General features: G+C 39.3%; 1 protein-coding gene across 1 annotated transcript; it reads right to left on the bottom strand.

Moving 5' to 3' along the window:
• Positions 1-1,287: 1,287 nt before the first annotated feature.
• Positions 1,288-10,882, bottom strand: mfsd1 (major facilitator superfamily domain containing 1). The gene is made up of 16 exons (XM_056756233.1): positions 10,653-10,882; positions 9,760-9,812; positions 9,439-9,551; positions 9,313-9,355; positions 9,168-9,235; positions 8,987-9,095; positions 8,612-8,714; positions 6,141-6,239; positions 5,922-6,033; positions 5,687-5,743; positions 5,309-5,465; positions 5,050-5,147; positions 4,822-4,934; positions 4,596-4,643; positions 4,456-4,522; positions 1,288-2,874 (listed from the first exon to the last, which is right to left on the bottom strand). The coding sequence occupies exons 1-16, from the start codon at positions 10,816-10,818 to the stop codon at positions 2,871-2,873; spliced, it is 1,410 nt and encodes a 469-aa protein (XP_056612211.1). The 5' UTR covers positions 10,819-10,882; the 3' UTR covers positions 1,288-2,870.
• Between the last annotated feature and the right edge of the window lie 9,813 nt (positions 10,883-20,695).

Below are 20,695 nucleotides of genomic sequence, written 5' to 3'. Positions count from 1 at the left end.
TAATCACTTGTTCAATCCTAAATATGAGCAAGTACAAATTAATCTGTACAAAAACATTTTGTTGAACAAATCTATATGGATTGTGATTTAGCTACGGTATTTGAACTATATTCCCATTCATAGGCCTAGCTACATTTTTCTTAGCAGGGAGACTGAGAACAGGATATTTTCCAGCCATGACTTCTGTTCAACAGGTCCATAAATACGTGTGAAGTGACATAATTCCCATAATCGTGTTGAGCTTTACAAGGTGGCTGTAAGAAAATAGCTAAATCATTGAAGATTCCCCATCAGGGCTCAAATTAAAGGGATACTCCACCCAAAAAAGACCTTAGGCTGTCGTCGACCAAATCCCAGTGGTTTGGCCTTAGAGCGCAGTGCTATTGTCACATTCATGTGGTGAACAGATGATGATGTCATCACAACAAAGTTTTTTTAACTCTATTTTACGAAGGGATTATGCTTACGGGTTTGATACTGTGGTCACATTTAGTTCCAGTTGGGACTTTTTGCTGCTACTTTAATAAAACACATATGATGAATACATGCAAAAACAAGTTTATTAAGACAGTGTTATGATGACCTCTGTGAGGAACAAGAGGTGAAACGAACTCATTTGAGGACGCTTCTGTAGGCCAGTGAAGACACATGAGGACAGCAGTGATCTGGAATCTGTCAGCACAAAGACAAGTCATGTGGAATCACTGACTACGCATACATGGACGGAAGTAATCAAATTATAGAAAGCTTTCCTACGTGCCATGCTCTCTTGTTTGCCGTCAAACTACTGGCCATTGCTGAGTGTATCTTTGCAGTCACACTATGTTGAATAAGGTCTGTGCATGACATGTCTGTAATGCACTTTGATAATGCGACTAAAGTAGGACTAGTACAGATGTCTTAATACGATTTTTGCTTATGACTTTAGCCAGACAATGAGTTTCTCAATGTGAATATGGTCTTAATCACGTTAATATGGGAACATTATTATAACATACACAGCAGTACACTGTTGCTAGTGTGTTCTAGATGCTTGTTCCAGTGTTGCTAGGTTGTAGGGGAGGTGTGACTCTGTTTGAATACCTGCACACCCAGTCTGGACAGATAGCGGTTGCGCAGGCCGAACGGAGAGAGAGGCTTCATGTGTTCTTGAGCATTCACAGACTGCTGACCGCTGTTTAGACGTCCGACGTCCCTGTGACAAAAACACAGTTTTTTTTACTATCGTTTTCTATGTTAATATGGACATAGAGACGCATTTACGAACTGTAATAAAACTTACAAATGTTCAAATTTCATTCTTTATTGCAATTCCCATTCACACCCAGTACGTACAGTATCATAAAAAACAAAAGGAAAAATCAAAGACGAAGAGTGAGCGTGTATAAACACTGTCTATCTGTCTGTCACAGATGATTCCAGCAGTGTTTTCACACAGACAGACAGTATTATAGATATCAAGTGCTCAACATCAATGTTAAAGTCATTTCTCTGGATAAGCTGCACTGCAGCAGAGGCAGAGTCAAAGAAACAATCTGCTAATCTGCTAGTTTCTCATCAAAGTTATCAGGGGCAGACTGTTCTGAAGTGAGTTGACAAGAAGATCTAAATATCAAAGGCACTTTAAAACATACGACACTTGTCTGAGAAACAAAGTCGGTTCATAAATCTTGACAAAAAATTAAGCATGCACACTTAGCCCAGGACTGTGTATTCAAAAACATATACGGTTATTTTTCATTGACTTTAAAATGTACAATTCTTTCAAATCAAGCTATGCTGGGGTATAAAATCATTTCAGTAATAGATGTGCAACACAGACATATGGATTAAAAACAGTATAAACAATTAAATTCAATGTGAGATTCTCAATCGATCTGTCAGTGCTTCTGAAGACAAGACCAGACCGGTCGTCTGTTGAAATGACAGAGGAGAGCAGCTAGTCGAAACAACCTGCCGTCAGGAGGACGCGAGACTGAAAACATCATTACCGTCAACACTCTGCTGTGGATTTCTCAGTGTGTACTCTAGAGATGTGCCGATATATCGGCCAATAGTGTGAAAAATCGACCAATATAGATTATTGTATAGTTTAAAAACAGCCGATGATCAGAGCCGATATTTCCGGTCAATCAAAAGCGGACAGGAATAGGCAATGAATTTGCGCTCTTTATATAGAAAATGTTAAGAAACATCAACAGTTTAATGTTTAATATTAATACTCTTAATTATTAATAACATTCAGAAAGTTAAAACAAATCTGTCATCATTTACTCATCCTTTTGTCATTCCAAACCTTTATGAGTTTCTTTCTTCTGCAGAACACAGAAGAAGATACTTTGAAGATTGTTGTTAACAGGACCCCATTTGATTGCATTGGTTTTGTGTCTGTACAATAGAAGTGAATGGGGTCCAGTTGTGTTCGGTTACCAACTTTCTTCAAAATATCTCATTTTGTGTTCCGTGGAAAGAAGTCATGCAGGTTTGAATTGACAAGAAAGTGCAGATTTTTCATTTTTGGGTGAACTATCACTTTAAGAAATATTCATTTAATCTCAGCACATTTCACTCTGAATAATCAGTTCTCGGTCTCGCTGTGAAAATGTAATATCGGTCATCTCTAGTATGATCCCCTCAATAGCATCTCATCAGATCTCTGAAGATCAAGCATCGGCTATACGCATCTCGGTCACATCATTATCCTGTGTGAATGTAAAGACGTCTGTTCCTGTGGAAAGAGTCACTTCAGGTCTTTAGTGATGTGAAGTGATGTCGAAGTGCTCAGTGTGAGAGAATGGAGAAGAGAAGAGAATGTCCCGTGATGAAGAAGGCCAGTCAGGTGCTCAGAGGTCAAAAGAAGAGAAGAACCTTCACCTGAAATACATCACAAGGCATCAGCACGTGCACATCATCTTCACACATCACATCACATGACACAAAACAAACAGAACACACATCATACACGGCCAAATACAAACACGTCCTATCATTTATAGTATTACCACATTTTAGAATGATAAGAAACCAATCGAAACCATGGAATGACACAATCGTAACTGTAAGAATAATGTTGATTTCAAGCATCCGAAATAAATGAACTCCTATGTTAAGGTATTAACCTATCATACAAGTGAGCATTCACATTCAACCTTAAAGGACAAGACCAATAGCTATATGCACTTTATATCACATCATATGACCAATAAGTCCCCAGATGTCGCTGTAAATAACAGAAATCAATGTTGTGTTCTGTGTGCGCACAGTCGTGCTGTGATAACAGACTGATCCGCACAACACTCTCAGCAACGGCCGATAAGATTTCCAGCATGTCAGAGGAGAGAGAGCAAACGGGACATTTGTGGAATGTGAGATCAGTGATATACAGTCAAACCAAGAATTATTCAGTTTATTGGCTATAGTTTAGAAAATGGTGCTAGAATATGACAAGAACTCAGAATTAAACTTGGTCAAGACTTATTCATCTTGATATTGTCAGATAACTAAAAAGGTCGCATTAACAATTAAAGAAAAAAACACTTCAAAGAGTCAAAGTGTCTGAATAACGTTTTTCGTAAAAAAAAACACTAAATGTAATACTCATTCTAACCTAAGGCCAATCTGAACACAAATCAGTTCTTCTGTAGGTGCATGATAAAATATAAGGAAAGAAAATAAAGACCAAATCTGGTGTATTTTTATACATTTTAAATTTGTTGGTCAGAAACAATACAAACACACATATTACAACCAAAAATCATTGTGGATTTCAAATAAACATGATATTTTTAGCCATTATAAAAAACATTTTAAATCTAGATTTTGAATTTTGATGTCTGATTCTCGCTCCCTCTCTCTTGCATTCACTGACGGCTGCACACATTATCGTTAGAGTGTATTATCATAATAGAATAAATGACAAGAATCTTGCTACTGTGTTTCTCAGTATAGACAGTATCATCGGATGTGTGCGCCTGGCCCCCAGTTAACATCCGGTTTATGTTTGGCTATTGTATTATTTGGTTTATAATTTGTATTATTAATTTACTGTATAATAATTCTGTTCATGAGCAGAGCTCTAGAAGTGGAAATACAAAAGGGCAAACTGAATAATAAATATCAACGGCATTTTCTCTTTATCCGAGACAAGACTTTGTGTTCGTCCCTTTCAGCAATGTTTTTCATGGGTGTATACATGATGTTAAGAATGCATGATTCTGTTCGGCCCAAGGACCAAAAAAAACGATGCTGTTAGCTGTTCTCTTGATTCTGGTTGGCTTATTTTTTATTCAAAACGTTGATTTTGGCCGAAAAGCCATTGTTACTATATTAAGCCACATATCTCTCTCTACCCATGGTTCCCTTTAAATCTCAGCAGCATCACTTTCTGCTCCTTTAAGCAAACGAATATAAGAAACCTTTGTGGTTTTTGTTGTGATTATTAAGGTTTGTACTCACTCAGAAGACTCAGAAAGAGCTTTAGCTCGTCTGGCTCGTGTTGAGGCGGACAGGTTCAGCTCTCCCTCTGATAGAAAAACAACACAACAGCTGTGTGGATAACGCACAAGACAATCCTGAAATCATTTCACTGACATTACCTGTGTAGGAGTTATACAGGTACAGCAGGACCACGGCGATCAACGCACCTGCAAACAAACAAAAAACACCACGGCAATAAAACAATCGGCTCTGGTGTGCTCCTCACCTCGCAGCTCAACAGCATGACGCGCACAACACAAAAACAATGCGCATTATCATTCGTGGCTTGTAAATCTTTCAATGTGATAGGAAGACATTGCGTGGTGATGTTAAGGGTGAACTCACAACACATGCAGACGATGAAGAAGACCTCGAGGAAGAGGTAACCTTTGGTGTCCAAGATGGCTCCCGCGGCCAGAGAGATGATAGCCAGACCCAAGTTCTGAATGGACTGCATGCTGCACCCATCACAAGAGCAAAAACACTTCAACCATGGATAAAAAGGCATGAACACGTCCTGACACCATCTGATGTTTCGTCATTCCACCTTTAAGATGAACATGGCACACTTACAATCCATACGCGGTGCCCAGCTGATGTTCTGCTACCACAAACGCCACCATCGGCCACAGAGCACAGGCCAGAAGAGAATACGACAAACCTAAGATAGACTGCGACAGCACACAATACAGCACTTCAACCACAATACAACCTGGCATCTCAACAACCAAAGCAGCCAGCCGTTTACAGAAAGCAGTCATACATGCACAACACGTCTCTGCAGCTCAAGCACAATATTGTCAGCGTCAAAGAGATGCGTGTGAGCGCTTACCATGGCAATCCAGGGGTTCCAAAGGGTGAAGGCCAACATTAGGTGAGATAAGAGTGTGGTGACCACAGCCAACAGTACCCACATGATGTTCCGGCCCGTCCTATCAACCATGAAACCCAAGACAGGCGAGGCAGGGGCTGAGATGATGTACACGACACTACAATTCACAAAGTGAAAAAAAAACCTGTGTCATATGTGCATACAGCAAGAACACTCAACGTAACGTTCTCGTTGTGTCACATTACTGGGTTTAGGTGCCGTGCATTGACATGAGGGCAAACTGCACAGCAGGATCACTTATATAACAAGAACTCAGGACTCAGGATATAACAGGACTTTTTTGTTTTGATTGTATTTATGTTCACTGTGTGTGTGTACCTGTTGATGGCCCTGGCCTGGACAGGAGAAAAGCCAAACTTCTCAATGAAGAAAACTCTGTAAGTCAAAATAACACAAGCATGACTTCAACTGGGTTCCACTTCAAATGTTTTTGCCCGGACTCGTCGTTTCACAGAGAAATGAAGTGTACTCTTCTGTTTCTCCATCACTTTCATGACCCCTGGACTGGACAGGCAACAAAACAAGCTAAAGAAAGGGTTGTGTGTATACTTACTGGCCCAGTCCAATAAAGGGGAAGATGGCCACGTAATATCCCACACATATGATGAAGATAAGCCAGAGAGAGAAGGGGAAATGTTTCACATCTGTCAGCTTGATCACTTCCCCTAAACACACACACACACACACATCTCTAAATCCATGTCAAACACCAAACGCAACACAACGTCATCATCATTTCTAACAGTAATTTAGGACTGTTGTGTAATCTCACCCGTCTTCCCCTGCTCCTTGTGAAGGATCTTCTCCGCTCTTCTGTCCAGAAAACCCAGAACCAGTGCGCACGTGAGCGAGAACACACACGTGGACGCCGCTGTGACATCACACACAATTAATCATGACATCACACGATCTTGAGGAGTAAAGGGTTATAAACACATCATCTGACCGCAACCTCTTTTCTGCGTGCCTGCATGCATTTGTGTGTGCGTGCATTTCTGGCATTGTTTTAATATCCTGGTGGGGACCTTAACCTGAATACACACCAACACATGGGGACTCATGTTACCGTGGGGACCAAAATTGAGGTTCCCTTACAAAAAAAAATGCTAATAAATTGGACAGAACAATATTTTTTGAAAATCTAAAAATGCTAAAAGTTTTCTAAGATCTTTAGGTTAAGGGGATAAAATACAATTGGTGCACCATAAAAAGCATTAAAAATATGTCCCCACGGAGATAATAAACCAGACGTGTGTATGTGTGTGTGTGTGTGTGTGTGTGTGTGGTGAAGGAGAAATGAAACACTGATACTTCTGAGATTAACACACAAGCAGAAGCAAAGTGAGAGCGTAAGAGAGAAGTGAAAAACTTCATTGCAGACGTCTCTCATTTCAAACACACACATTCTGTGCTTGTAATGTCATACGGTGATGTTTCGCTTCAGAGTCGATGACTCATTATACGTGTGAGCGCTCATATAATACAAGACTCATATTCAGCAAACATGTCAGCTCAGATTCTTTTTTCAAAAATGGTCATTTCTGGCTCATGTGTTAAATTGTTCTTATAAGCGCCCGAAAGAAATTCAATTATATTCTTTCTTCTACAATGGCCAGAATTTTCACAAGACCAAAAAGCATTAGCCATTGTACCTTCAGTGCCAAATTGAAGAATGTCTTTCAACTGTCTTGTCTTTAATTTCCTTTTTATATGCCAACTTCATGCAAGCAATGTTATTATGATTCCTAGATGTTTCAATGAATTGTGAGCCATTTTAAATGCAATAGAATTTAACTATTTGCACGACCGATGCTACTTGCACTTAGTCTAAATAGCAGTAGGTTCTGTTTACACGGGGTGAAAATAGCAGCATTTTAGAGATATACTATTTAACAAAAGCACAATAATAACAGTTTAAATTCCTAACCCTTTTATTTATTAAAAAATATCAAAAGGATGGTAACTAATTGAGATAATTAAGCCCTACCCTTAACCTAAAATTGATGTTTAAACGCTTTCTTAATTTTATTGAAGACAAATGCTTTCATGATCTGATATGTGATGAGAGAGCTAAAAAGAGCGACTTCGGAGAATGGATTCGAACACGGGTCACCAGCGTCAACGTTTTCCTGTAGCTCAGTGGTTAGAGCATGGCGTAAGCAACAGCAAGGTCGTTGATTTGATCCCAGGGATAGCACATACTAAGGAACATATGTGTAGTATAATGCCTTTTTACAGTCTTTCTCAGTGTTGGGTGTAACTAGTTACTAAGTAATTAGTTACTGTAATCTAATTTATTTTCCCTTAAAAAGTTAAGCAAGGGATTACTCTTCTTTTTTCTGTTTTTAATTACTTCTGATGTAACTGATCTAAATACTGTGTAGTATATTCAATAGTGGAAATGACTTCAAAATTCAAAGGCTAACTTTAAAATGAATGCTTTAATGTATCATTCTCATATTTGTATAATTTGGTCAGGTATGGAGATGGTGGTCTAGTGAGTTAAACCACTGAACTGGTAAATCAAAGGTTGCTGGTTAGATCCCAGCAGCCACCACCAGTGTGTCCTTGAGCAAGACACTTTACTCCATGTTGCTCCAGGGGGATTGTCCCTGTAATAAGTGCACTGTAAGTCGCTTTGGATAAAAGCGTCTGCCAAATGACTAAATGTAATGTAATGTTAATGTAGGCAAAATAAGAATAATTGATGTTTTTTTTTTTTTTTTTTTAAGAGTCGTTTCGTGTCCATCCTTGAATCACTGAACTAATCCAGGTTGATATAATATAGAGAGTAATAAGTAATTAAATAATTTTTGGAGATATTCATTTGTACAGTAATCTAATCACACTATTGAATATGTCATTAGTAACCAGTAATGTAACTGACCCAACACTGGTCTTTCTACACTTTTCTTGATATGTAACAGACTCTTCTGATGATGCTCTTTCTGCATTATGTGTCAGTTTACATCACAGGTCTGTTTATGTTTGCCTGAAAGTGTCAAATTTCTGACTGAAGGAAATGTTTCCGGCAGATACAACACTCATAATGTCTCCAGTAGTCGCACTAGGATTAGCACTGGTCATTGGCCTTGCCTCAATCATAGTTATTTTGGCATTTTCATCTTCTTAATCGATGCTGGACTCAAAAAACGCAGAATAGTCAGAGGATGGGCTGAACTTAAACAAGAGCGAATCTGTCGACAGTGATACATTTTGTTATACGTTAGTATTTATTTTTACCGATCATGAGAGTTATTCCCAGTGTGGTGTGTCCGGCTGATCCCATCATCATCTGAATCCGGCCGTACACCCAGCCAATGACATTCATGTTCACTGTGCTGCCCTGAATGACAGACAGAAGAACAGAGATGCTCCTCACACACTAAACATTGACTCAGACATGTTAACAGATGATAATGACAGGTTTGTAAGTCAGGGTCAAATATGTTGTTTCGTTGGCGTAATGCTATAAATCAAACATCATTTTATGATCCAAATGTGAATCAAGTGAGCAACGATAAGAAATATACTTCACCGATTGTCTCACGTGTAACAGATCAGATTAATGTGATTGACGTTGATCTGAGAGCACTGCAAACGCAGCAACACACTTACCAGTCTGGCCATACTGAGCTGCAGGCCGAACACCAGGTTGAGCTCTTTGCCTTTAAACCAGCTGACTGCATACGTGTTCTGAGCCACAGCCAAAGACTCTCCACCGATACTGAACACAAACACATGTCATACACCTGCAGTTAATACACACAGCTTTCATCCACACGCTCCCACTTCTTACCCGAATACAAACCGGCCGGCTTCCATCAGCCAGAAATGATTAGCCAATGCACCGGCAGCAAATATGATCTGAAAAAATATAAATCATAACATTTACACACAAATCAACAACAAAAAACAAAACAAGTGTGTGTGCGATAACTCACCTGTCCTATTAACACAAACAATGAAAAGATTATCGTTCCCAACCTAGCAAGAATGAACAAAACACCTGTGTGTGTTATAGCTGTAAAGAGACATCGCATCAGCGGATGGACGTGAGAAGGACTCACCTGATGCCAAAGACCCTGTCCAGCAGAAATCCACCCAGAAAACACAGCACCACATTGGGCCACGAGTACCACGCGTACAACTGCATGAACGACGCTGTGTTCAGATTCATATCCTAACACACACAGAGAGAAAAGCAAATCGCACACCACATCTCATGAACATCTCACAGTTTTCTCCTCAGAAAAAGAGTCAATATGATTAAAGGTCACAATATGACTCATCGAGTCTGACCTCCATACTTCATAGATTTCAAAAATTACAATCTCCAGCAATATACACTGGGCATCATGACGGTCACATGAGTCCCTCTGGAAACACACCTGCATGACTTGAGTTTGAAGAGCCGCTGGGTTGTCATAGCAAAAGTAACTCCCTGTAAGACATGGTAGAGATGAACAAGAGATCGCCATCTTGAAATGGTCAACGTTTGGGTTTCCATCACCCAATCAGTTTTCATATACAATATTTACACACATTGGATATTCATAGATATGTGAAGGCTATTGTTCCAATATGACAGACAACTTGTCCACATGTACTGTTGTCTATTACTTACCCATGAAAACTGTAACAGATCTTTTCAATACTAATAATGATGCTTAAGTTACTACAGGAACAATGACTATAGCACAAATTCACTATAGTTAACTATAAGTGTGTGCAGTAATTAGTATAATATACTAATGCAGTAAACTACAATTTTTCACACATTTGAGTTTACTGAATGGAACATATTTTTCATGTGGCCCATAGAAAGAACCGCTAATGAAGCTTATATAAATATTTCTATAATGAAAACATGCATAAGGAATACACCAGTAACGTGGTAAAGGCTCTCCTGTTTTTTCCAAGTGGTTGATATCCTTAGGACAACATCATGTTGACCCTGAGACAACATTTAAATCAATCAGATTTCAGAAATAAGTTTACAGTTTATTTTAAGTTTCACAAGGATGAGGTCCTTCAGACCATTGTTTTCATTTATTATTTCACTCTGATTTTAGGGTAAGTTATGGTTGGGGTTTGGTGTGGGTTCAGGTTTTACTTATTAAAAAAATCCTTTAAATATGTTGTCCTGAGGACAGCAACCACTTGGCAAAATCAGGTCGAGCCGTGGTAAATATGACAGTATTACTATACGTAATAAGGTGCGTGGTGTGTGTGTGTGTGTGTGTGTGTGTGTGCGCGCGCGCGCGTGCGTGTGAAATCTCACCGAATCCCAGGAAGCACATGAAGATCAGAACCAGGATCCGGTGCAGCAGATGACGCGGGTCACACAGCGGGCTCATATTCACACTCACATCTTCACCATCATCGCCATCATCTTCTTTTAAGAGACTCCGGCGCTCTCCCGAGTCTGCCATCGTCGCGCGACACATACGGTCATATGACTGACTGCAGCGGGTCACGTGACAGCATGCTACTGCGTCACCGACAATGTTCCTTTCTTTTGCTGAAGTGAAACAAACAACACAAAATGCCTTCAATACAGCAAAACATGTAGAAATGCAATACAACCAAGTATAACATTCAATTCTTTATTTTTTTAATTCAATAAAGTAAACAAGTAATATAAAAAAGAATGACACAAGGGGTTAATCCACAAATGAAACCTCTAACAATTTCTTTAAACGCATATTGTTCTTCAAAGAATATATACATTTCAGATTTATCCAAACATGAAGGTCTACCCGCTCAGACTTTTCTATCTAAAGAAGTGACATAGGCAACATCACAAAAAGTGTTTATGATCCAAATTGAATCTGCTGCTCATAAACTCATTACAAGTATATAGCATTAACGATTTTAAACTGAACCTCAGAAAGAAATCATGCTCTGATCTGTGACACTTTCTCTTTAGAAAACAAATAGATGTCTTTTAACTTGCAAGGGGTCACTTATAATGGCATTCGGAGGGGTTCTTCCCTATGCCTTAAGCGCTTCAGAGAGTGTAGAGTGTGGTGCCTTTCTAAGTCATTTTACCCATGCTGATACGGAGGCGTCACGCAAAGAATCTGCGTAAAGAATCATATGGGCACGAAGTATCCATCAGCAGTACACTTCGAATGCCCCTTTCATGATCCCAATCATTCACTTCCACCAACACAACCAGACTCAACCCTTGGCGACCGGATGGAGCATGTCTAGCAACACGACAAAGTTGAGAATTGTTTGACTTTATGCAAATGAAGACCAACTTTCGTGAATGATAGCCAATAGGATAGAAGATGTGAGCTAACATGATTTTTCTGCTCTCAGCTCCTCCAGTGAGCGTCACAAGTAGTGGGAGCGCCACAAGCGACCTGATCGCCAATCTGAGCTGTTTTCACACAACCAGCGACACTGTCACTGGGTGACGCCAGTCTCTTGCTTTCATGTCATTAGAAGGTGTCCCTTAGCTTTGGTTGCTTAAGTAACAGTTCGTAAGTAACAGACCAATAACGCTCTGTTGCCTACGGTCACTGTTGCTCGTGTAGCCAGAAGTTGCTAAGCTGTTATTGAAATGAATTAGATTGTCTCGCACTGTCACTGCAAGGATTTATGCCCCATTCACATGACAAGCAAGTTTGTTTGCTTGTCATCATGTGAACGGGGCATAAATCCTTTCAGTGACTTTGAAGTGGCCAGTTTGAGCACTTTGGTTTAGAAGGACACCACAATATGGCAGCCATGATTGTTTTCACTTTAAAGTGCCCTTCAGGCAGCGATATATCCCATCTGGGACAGACTGTCTCTCTCTCAGCGGCTCTCCACCAAACCAGCTCCAACATACCTGATTCAACTAAACAAGGTATTTGAGTGTATTAGAAACGTCCAGGCAGGTGTGTTTAATTAAGGTTCAAGCTAAACATTTACATTTAGTCATTTAGCAGACGCTTTTATCCAAAGTGACTTACAAGTTGGGTAAACAATGGAACCAATTGTGTCAACAAAAAGCATAAGAGCAATAAAAACATGTCTCACAAAGCCTACTACAGTGTACAGAGCCAAGTTAAGTTCATCTAAGCTTAAATAAGCATGCTTTTTTATATATATAGAAGAGTTAGAAATCAGAAATGATCAGTCAGGTGCAGACGGAAGAGATGTGTGACACTAAACAGCAAAGTGGCCCTACAGGAACTAAAGCTGCGTTCTATTTGGCCATAAGTGGACTTCACGGGGTATTCTGGCATCTTAAGTGCGATTCCAATCCGAGGGGGTGAACATGTTTGGTTCGAAAGTGCAATGTTAATGGCGAATATCCCCCAACTGTCATTGCACGCAGCGTCATCAATCAGAAGAAACAGAGAGCCTTAACTTAAAATGTAGTTATTATTATATAATTTTATGTAATGAAGATGCATTACAGATGCAATGAGGTTTTTTATTTATTTACCCCAGCTGTGTGTGTGTGTGTGTGTGTTTAGGGTCTAGAGGAGGTTAGGAGAAACGAGTGTCTTTACACAGGGGTTAGAGAAACGCAGCTAAAAGTGGATACGAGTAGTATACATAATGTTTGTAACTGATAATTGTAGAATCTAAAATGAGTCTCTATTCATTTAAACTGTGACACAACAATGTCCAAACTCCCATCCATACAGAACAGTGATTCAAGAAATGGGGCTGAAAGGCAAGGTGTCTGTTCAGCAAACCTCTAGGAAGTGGGAAAATGTGAAAAAGAAGTACAGGGTAAGATATGTTAATATCTACTTTGTTTACTTACATGTACATTTATGCATTTGGCAGATACTTTATCCAAAGCAACTGACATTGCAGTAGCCTATACATCTTTATACAGGTATTTGCAATCCCCTGGGTTTGAACCCACAACCTTGCGTTGTTAATGTAATGCAATGCAATGCTCTTACAACTGAGCTACAGGAAAACTTCAGTAACTGGCAAATTCACACTTCAGATGGCAGAATACTATGTAAAGTCCACTTCGCAGTCTACTTACGGACAAGTATTGTATTGAGGTAATGTACTTCAATACAATATCAAAATGTGTTTTAATGTGTATTGAAAAACAAATTGGAATTGGTCCTACTTATTTAGTATATACATTTACATTTAGGCATTTGGCAGACGCTTTTATTCAAAGCGACTTACATTGCTTTATCCTATACATTTTACATAGGTATTTGCAATCCCCTGGGATCGAACCCACGACCATGCTCTTACCACTGAGCTACAGGAAAGTATATCACTGCTGTGCTTCCATAACCTCACATCTTCATGTTTTGTGGGGGGCTTTTAGTCACAAATTTATTTGATCAGTCAAGGGGTGTATGTTTGTCACTGGGTTTTGCAAAAATGTAACAATTAAAAAGTGCTCATCAACCTTGACAACACAGTATTAAATCATTAAAAAAGTACAGCGGTTTTTCCTTTTCCTGAAAAACAGTGAAGTTGGACATAGGAAGGTTTAGGAAGGAGAGCAGCGAAATACATTGCATATGCATAAAAATTTAATTGGTAAATAAATGTTTGAGTTTAGTAAAAAACAGAGGTGGAAGTAGTTTCTCATAATCATTTAATACACATCACCATATATATATTGTTGTATAGGAGCTGAAGTACCCACCAACTGAGTCAGGAAGAGATATGGGGAAGGCAACTGGCACATGGGATGGTGTTATGGATGAGGCTTTTGGACATAAGGCATCTAGAAGACCACCGCCACTAATTTTTATTTTTGTTAAACCAGGAAGGTCCCATTGAGATACAATATCTCTTCCACCAGAGAGTCCTGGTCAAGATAGGCAGCAAAGGACATAGATTACAAAGAAATCACATCACCAAACAAAAAACAGACAAAATAAATCCTGATCAAGTGTTAAAACATGTGCACTTTTCAATAAAAACGGATTTTAAAATGTTTTTAAACAAGACAAGAGATGCTTTGGGTACGTGTGCCCACCAACTGGGTCAGGAAGAAATATGGGGGAGGTAACTGCTAGCTAATGGGTAATGTCATCTCTGGTTCTAAATGAAGCCCTGTCCACCAGCCCTCCTCCTTTAGCTGCTGCTGCCAGCACGGTTTCTACCACTTCCACCAGCATTCCTCCTACCAGTCACCCAAAGAGGCATTTAAACCAATGAACTTATTGATTTTCACAAGGAGGAATCTGTTATGGAGGATGAAAGAGAGATTTTCTTCTTATTTTAATGAGAGGTTTTTAACCCTCATTGAGTAATTCCTGAAAAAATAACTCTATATCTCTATTGAACAGTTCATTGTTTCTTCCTGTTTCTACTTGAACATTTTGCTGATCAGTTTTTTTGTCAGCATTTATTCCGGTTTTCTTGTTTATTTTTTAAGTATGTATGGAACATTTCCTGCAGTCTTCAAAGAGGCCCATATTACCCCACTCTTAATCCTGCACTGTTAGATAACTACAGACCGGTATCTCTCCTACCATTCATTGCTTAACTCTTGAGCATGTTGAACTGTATGTTACCAGCTTTCCTTCTTTCTCACGCAGAACAACCTCCTGGACAAGGACATTTTTTGTTTAAGAGCGGTCATTCCACTGAGACTGCGCTGCTCTCTGTCACTGAAGCCCTGAGACTGGCAAGAGCTTCCTCTAACTCATCTGTACTCATCCTACTTGAACTACCTGCCGCCTATAACACCGTTAAGCACCACATCCTCCTGTCGACCCTCAAGGCTATGGGTGTTTCTGGAATGGTGCTACAATGGTTCAGGTCTTACCTCTCGGATAGGTCATTTAGAGCAGCGGTTCTCAGTGGTTCTAAATTTTTAGAACCACTTCCTGCTTGGAAAATTTGTTCAATACCCCGTAAGTAAACATCACTAGATATTCTGCCATAATTCCATTTCGAAATGGGCGTATAATGTTGCAAATGTTAACAAATCTCAAGATTACTGTTAAATAACCCTTCAAACTTCCGTAGTAGGTTTTGTCTGTGTGAGGACGCTGCAGGCAGTCGTGTTGCGCAAATTCGTGTTCTTAAGTAAACTTTAGCCGATTTCCTGTGTATAGTCGGGTCAATCGGAATGCAGTTGATTCATTTAGCTCTCTTCTAATGAGCTGGCGATTTAAATCAGGTGTGTTAAAAAGGAGAGAGACATAAAATATCCAGAGCAGGTCCCGAGGACCAGGATTGAGAGCCGCTTATTTAGAGTATCCTGAAAAGATGAGGTCTCTGAGTCCCAACATCTCAATACGGGGCAGCTGTATTTGCTTGGCAGGCTCATTGCTTGGACTGTTGCTCTTTTCTGTATACATGACATCCCTAGGCTCTGTTATTCAAAAACTTGGATTTTCCTATCACTGCTATATGCAGACGACACACAACTCCACCTGTCATTTCAGCCTGACGATCCGTCTGTTTCTGGACACATGTTAGCATGCCTGAGCAACATTTTGCTCTGGATGAATGACCATCACCTGCTGCTGAACCTCGCAAAATCAGAACTGCTTGTAATCCCGGCCGACACAAAGATTCATCACAACTTCTCCATTCAACTGGGCTCATCAACCTTCACATCTTCCAGAACGGCCAGAAACCTGGGATTGGTGATCGATGATCAGCTAAACTTCACAGATAAGGTTTCCAGCATCACAAGGTCCTGTAGTTTCAAACTCTACAATATTAGTTAAATTACACCTTTCCTATCCGAGCATGCTATGCAAGTCCTAGTCCAGTTCTGTCCAGACTGGACTATTGCAATGCGTTACTAGTGTTACTACCAAACCTCTATAGATTATCCAGAATGCAACGGCAAGAGTGGTCTGCAATGAACCGAAGAGAGCAATCGTCACTCCACTTTTCATTAAGTTGCATTGGCTCCCTATAGTCACTCGCATCAAATTCAAAACTCTGCTCCTGGCTTACAAGACGATCACTGGTTCGGCACCCCCTTATCTTCACTTGAAACTGATTTATGGAGCCGTCCCAGCGCTAAAACATGCAGGACATTAACAGCATGCAGTGAGTGAAACTGATGTCTATGTTTTGTTGACAATGAGTGTGCTTGTGCTTTGGTTAAGCCTGTATCTATATTTAATAAATGTGATCAAAATAATTACTTTTCGAAGATACAAAGTATTCAATACTACTCTATAGGTACTCAAGATTAATATGAGATTGGCCGAAACCCCGTGTGTTACGCCCGCTTTAAGAATCGGCTGAAAACACATCTCTTCCGTCAGCACCTGACCGATCAGTCGGCTATATGAGACCAGTTTTTTACTGCACTTATGCTTTTTGTTGTCCTTATCTTATTCCAACTGCTTCCATTGTTCACCTCATTTTTAAGTTGCTTTGGATAAAAGTGTCTGAAAAATGACTTAATGTAAATGGTAGCCCAAAACAAATGGCTTTGGAGTCGTCCACTCGAACCGTTACCTCCAACGAGAGTCCATCAACATTCTGAAACACACTTTTAGTTAACGTAATGATCAGCACTAAGATATATCCTAGTAACTTGTAAGGGTTGATCACCTTAATCTACTGGATAGCACTTGAACCAGGGTTTTATTTGTGCCGGAATTAAGTTGCTTTTTGTTGTTGTTTTTTACGATCATTGTGAAAGATTTTAAAAACTATAATTAAACAGACTTGCCTTAAAAGAGACTTTAAAGACTTAAAACTTTAACTAGGAACGCTGAAAGTATAAAAATATGTGGGTGGGTCCTCACCCAGGAAAAATATGTTGGAGTGTATATTGCTAAGAAATGCTGATTTTTCACATAGTGGTAACCAAATCTAATGCGATTTAAACTTAGTATAAATGACAGCTTATTAAGTGTCCCTGTACATTTTCGCCAAAAGTAGCACTAGCACCCCACGCAGTCGCATTCCAATTGCCAAGATGGAGGGGGAGACCTCCAGGATGATATGACACAGAACACGTTCTGCTTCCCCGGGTTTGTTCGTGATTGCATTACGGCCCTGGTTACATTCGGACGGTGCTGCGAAAATGGGCCTGAGTGATTCCTCCATCTTTCACATTTCTTTGGCGAGAGGTCACGCTGTGACGTTTTGATCTTCTACTGGTCGTGGATTTTTGGTGCAGTTCTATCGTTCTTATCAGTAATGCAGTATGTTAGCAAACTTTAGCGACCTTTTCTTAATGTTTTAAATATTCAATAACATGCATATGAACACAAGATTCAATTTAACAAACCAAATGACTATTTGATGTCAAGCCATTTATCTGAAGTGAGGTATTTGGCCCTTACTCGAAATTCAGTGGTAATAAGGGGTAGAAATGGGATTGGTACTCAGTTTAGAGGAGATGTTAAATAGTTTCATTGGTGGTTGGCCTCTCTCGTTTCAGAGAAGATGCAAACTCTGAATAAAATGACAGAGCAACACAACCAGATATGAACAGTTTTGTCTATCTGTGTTCTCCAATCTCATATTCTTACATTTAATCAAATCAAATCAGATCAACAAATCCATCTTTTACACAAACTGTTAATGTCAGGCGTGAATTGATTTATACTGTAATCATAACGTCATACATTATGTTAGGGGACTAATGTTTTAAATATAACTGTGTTAATGTGCAATATTTACTGATTGAAAAATAAATAAATAATATGAAACCAAACCTGCCAGCAGGTGGCGGCAAGTCACTGTATAAATGAGTGAGTCAGTTAAGTTACCTTTGGTCTGTGCTTGGTTTATTCAATATTTATGTTAATATTGATCTATAATTAATTTAAAAACACAATCCGCTTGAACAGTGACCCCCAGCCCCCAAAAACAATTCGGATCCACACAAATATTGTGGTTGACCTACTTTGATCTAAAAAAGGTGAGTTTTAACCAAAAGGTGAGGAGTTTGCATCTAGGTAGAAGCGATTGCTTAGTAAATAATAATAATAATTGAAAATACAACAGGCATAAAGTCAGCTGGTGGAAGGAGCTCATGTCTGCACAGACATCACAACCACCGCTGGTGAGAGACCAAAGGGCCAGACAAAGAAGATGTCAAAGGTGTGGACTCTGGTGCCACCACATGCCTTTCTGCTGACACAGAAGGTCCTTTCTTAGGTGAAATGGCCAGGTGGAATCGTCATCAGGTGCCTTTATGCCTTTAGAACTTCTGACCGTTCTGCATCCAAAGCTGGTTTTGCCAGTAAGCAGTGTTGGGTGTAACTAGTTACTAAGTAAATATTTACTGTAATTTAATTACTTTTCCCTTGAAATGGCAAGTAAGGGATTACTTAAATGTATTCTGTTATATAATTACAGTTACTTCTGATGTAATTAAACTAAATACTTTGTGTAATATACGTGTGTGCAATACTGGAATTGACAGTCTTATTTTAAAATCTGTGCATTAATATATAATTCTCGCATTTGCAATACTTTGGTCAGTTAATAATACTACTTTATGTAGTCTTATATTATTGATTTGAATGAATTAAAAGAGTCGCTTCATGTCCTTGAATCACATTACTAATCAAGGTTGATGTAGGATATAGAAAGTAATTAAATACTTTTTGGAGAGAGTAGTTGGTACAGTAATCTAATTACACTATTGAATATGTAATAACTAGTTCTGATTTACCTTTTCAGAGTATCTTGCCCAACACTGCCAGTAAGGCACCCCTTGCAGAACTCGATGCTCCTCTTCCCTTACCCTGCACAGGACCTTTGCAACGAGGCTCGCTGTGGGAAAAGGTGTGCTAAAGCTAGTCTCGGAACCAGTTGTAAGCGGAGGTATACGCGCCAAGAGGGCCTGCGTTCAGGAGCACCAAAGGGTGGTTTCTGGGTAAGCAAACCGGTCCACCAGGGACTAGCAGACGCTCATAATTATTGTACAAAATGTAAATAAACACTGATCTCTTTATATGGTGGTACTGTTTGTATTAGTACACTTGATCTTATTCTGACAAATAAGCATACACTTGAGTTAAAAACACTGCATGCTCACACAACACAACACTGTGCCGAGCAATCAAGTTTGTTTAGGCACTTTTTCTGTCCACCAATGAATCAAATCATCTCATGAAGTCCGAAACAATTGACAGATGCATTAGAGCAGATGACAACACGATAAAAACAAACGATGGAAACGAGGTGAGTGAGGCCGTCAAGGTGCAGTTTGAACAGTCTCAGCGCAGCATGAGGCTGTTGCACATATTCATGTAGTATTATTGTATTATCAACATTATATAGAATTATATAGTGTCATTCTTTCTGTAACTCTGTTCAAAATTAATATAAAAATCATGAGGTTAGGACTTTTTTACTGTAATAGACAAAAGATTAACCAAAGATACTTTAGCAAAACTCTCTCGATCTCTAGATTCTATTTGACAAAACAGAGTTATACACATATTCTCATTCTGTGACGTGATGTTTTTTTCTTGAACAATAAAGGTCTAGACAAACTTCAAAAAAGTTCTAAGCGCGTGTTGAAACAAGCACATATTTCTTTTGAGCGGTTGGGTCAGATGTGGAGAGAGAACAGCAGGCCTCTGGAATGCTTCATGTCACTGCTCATCCCCACAGCTGTTATTCAACAAACCCTCAGATTTATGAATATAGCATGGCGGCCATCCCAGATGAATGGGGAAAACACACAAGTTAGATCCATTAAAACAAAAGCCATGAGGCGTGAGTAACAGTACAAAAGGTTTTTATTCTTATCATAGTAGGACAAAAACATTTTTTCGTTTTTTGTTCTGTTGAAAAAAGAAGGGAGCTTTTTTGAAGAATTTAGGAACACCAACAGTACAGGGTCACCTTTGACTACCATTTAATTTTTCCTACTATAGCAGTCAATGCGGTCACAGAATGGAACATCGCTAACATTCTTCCAAATATCTTTCAGTGTTCATTAGAACAATGTTCCATTCTGTGACAGCATTGACTGCTATAGTAGGAAAAACCCTGAACTGTTTATGTTCCTAAATTCTTCAAAATATCTCACTTTTTATTCAACAGAACAGAAAAAGACAATGTTTTTGTCCTACTATGGTAATGGATCATGTCACAGAACTGAAAATTTCTAACATTCTTACAAATATCTTTCTTTGTGTTTGACAGAACAAAGAGATGTATACAGGTTTGCAACAACTTGAGGGTGAGTAAATGACAAAATAATTTTTATTTTTGGGTAAACAAACACAGGATCATGAAATGACTAAATGAGCAACATCACAGTTCATCATCTCAATACATGGCACTTATGGCCTAATGGCTAGAGAGTCGGCCTCCTGACCAGAAAGTGCCGGTTTGATTCTCAGGTCCGGCAGGTAACTTGTGCAAGGCATCTTACCCCTACTT

The sequence above is a fragment of the Triplophysa dalaica genome, chromosome 9, assembly GCF_015846415.1.
Source record: "Triplophysa dalaica isolate WHDGS20190420 chromosome 9, ASM1584641v1, whole genome shotgun sequence".
NCBI classification, from domain to species: domain Eukaryota; kingdom Metazoa; phylum Chordata; class Actinopteri; order Cypriniformes; family Nemacheilidae; genus Triplophysa; species Triplophysa dalaica.
The sequence above is the reverse complement of the archived record's forward strand: the minus strand, read 5'-3'. Positions and strand labels throughout refer to the sequence as shown.

Coding starts and splice junctions, on each gene's coding strand:
- mfsd1 (XM_056756233.1), bottom strand. CDS start 10,818: ATGTGTCGCGCGACGATGGCAGACTCGGGAGAGCGCCGGAGTCTCTTA. Junction 4,935..5,049: donor CTGGGCACCGCGTATGGATT/GTAAGTGTGCCA, acceptor TGATGGGTGCAG/CATGCAGTCCATTCAGAACT. Junction 4,523..4,595: donor CCTGTATAACTCCTACACAG/GTAATGTCAGTG, acceptor TTTTTCTATCAG/AGGGAGAGCTGAACCTGTCC.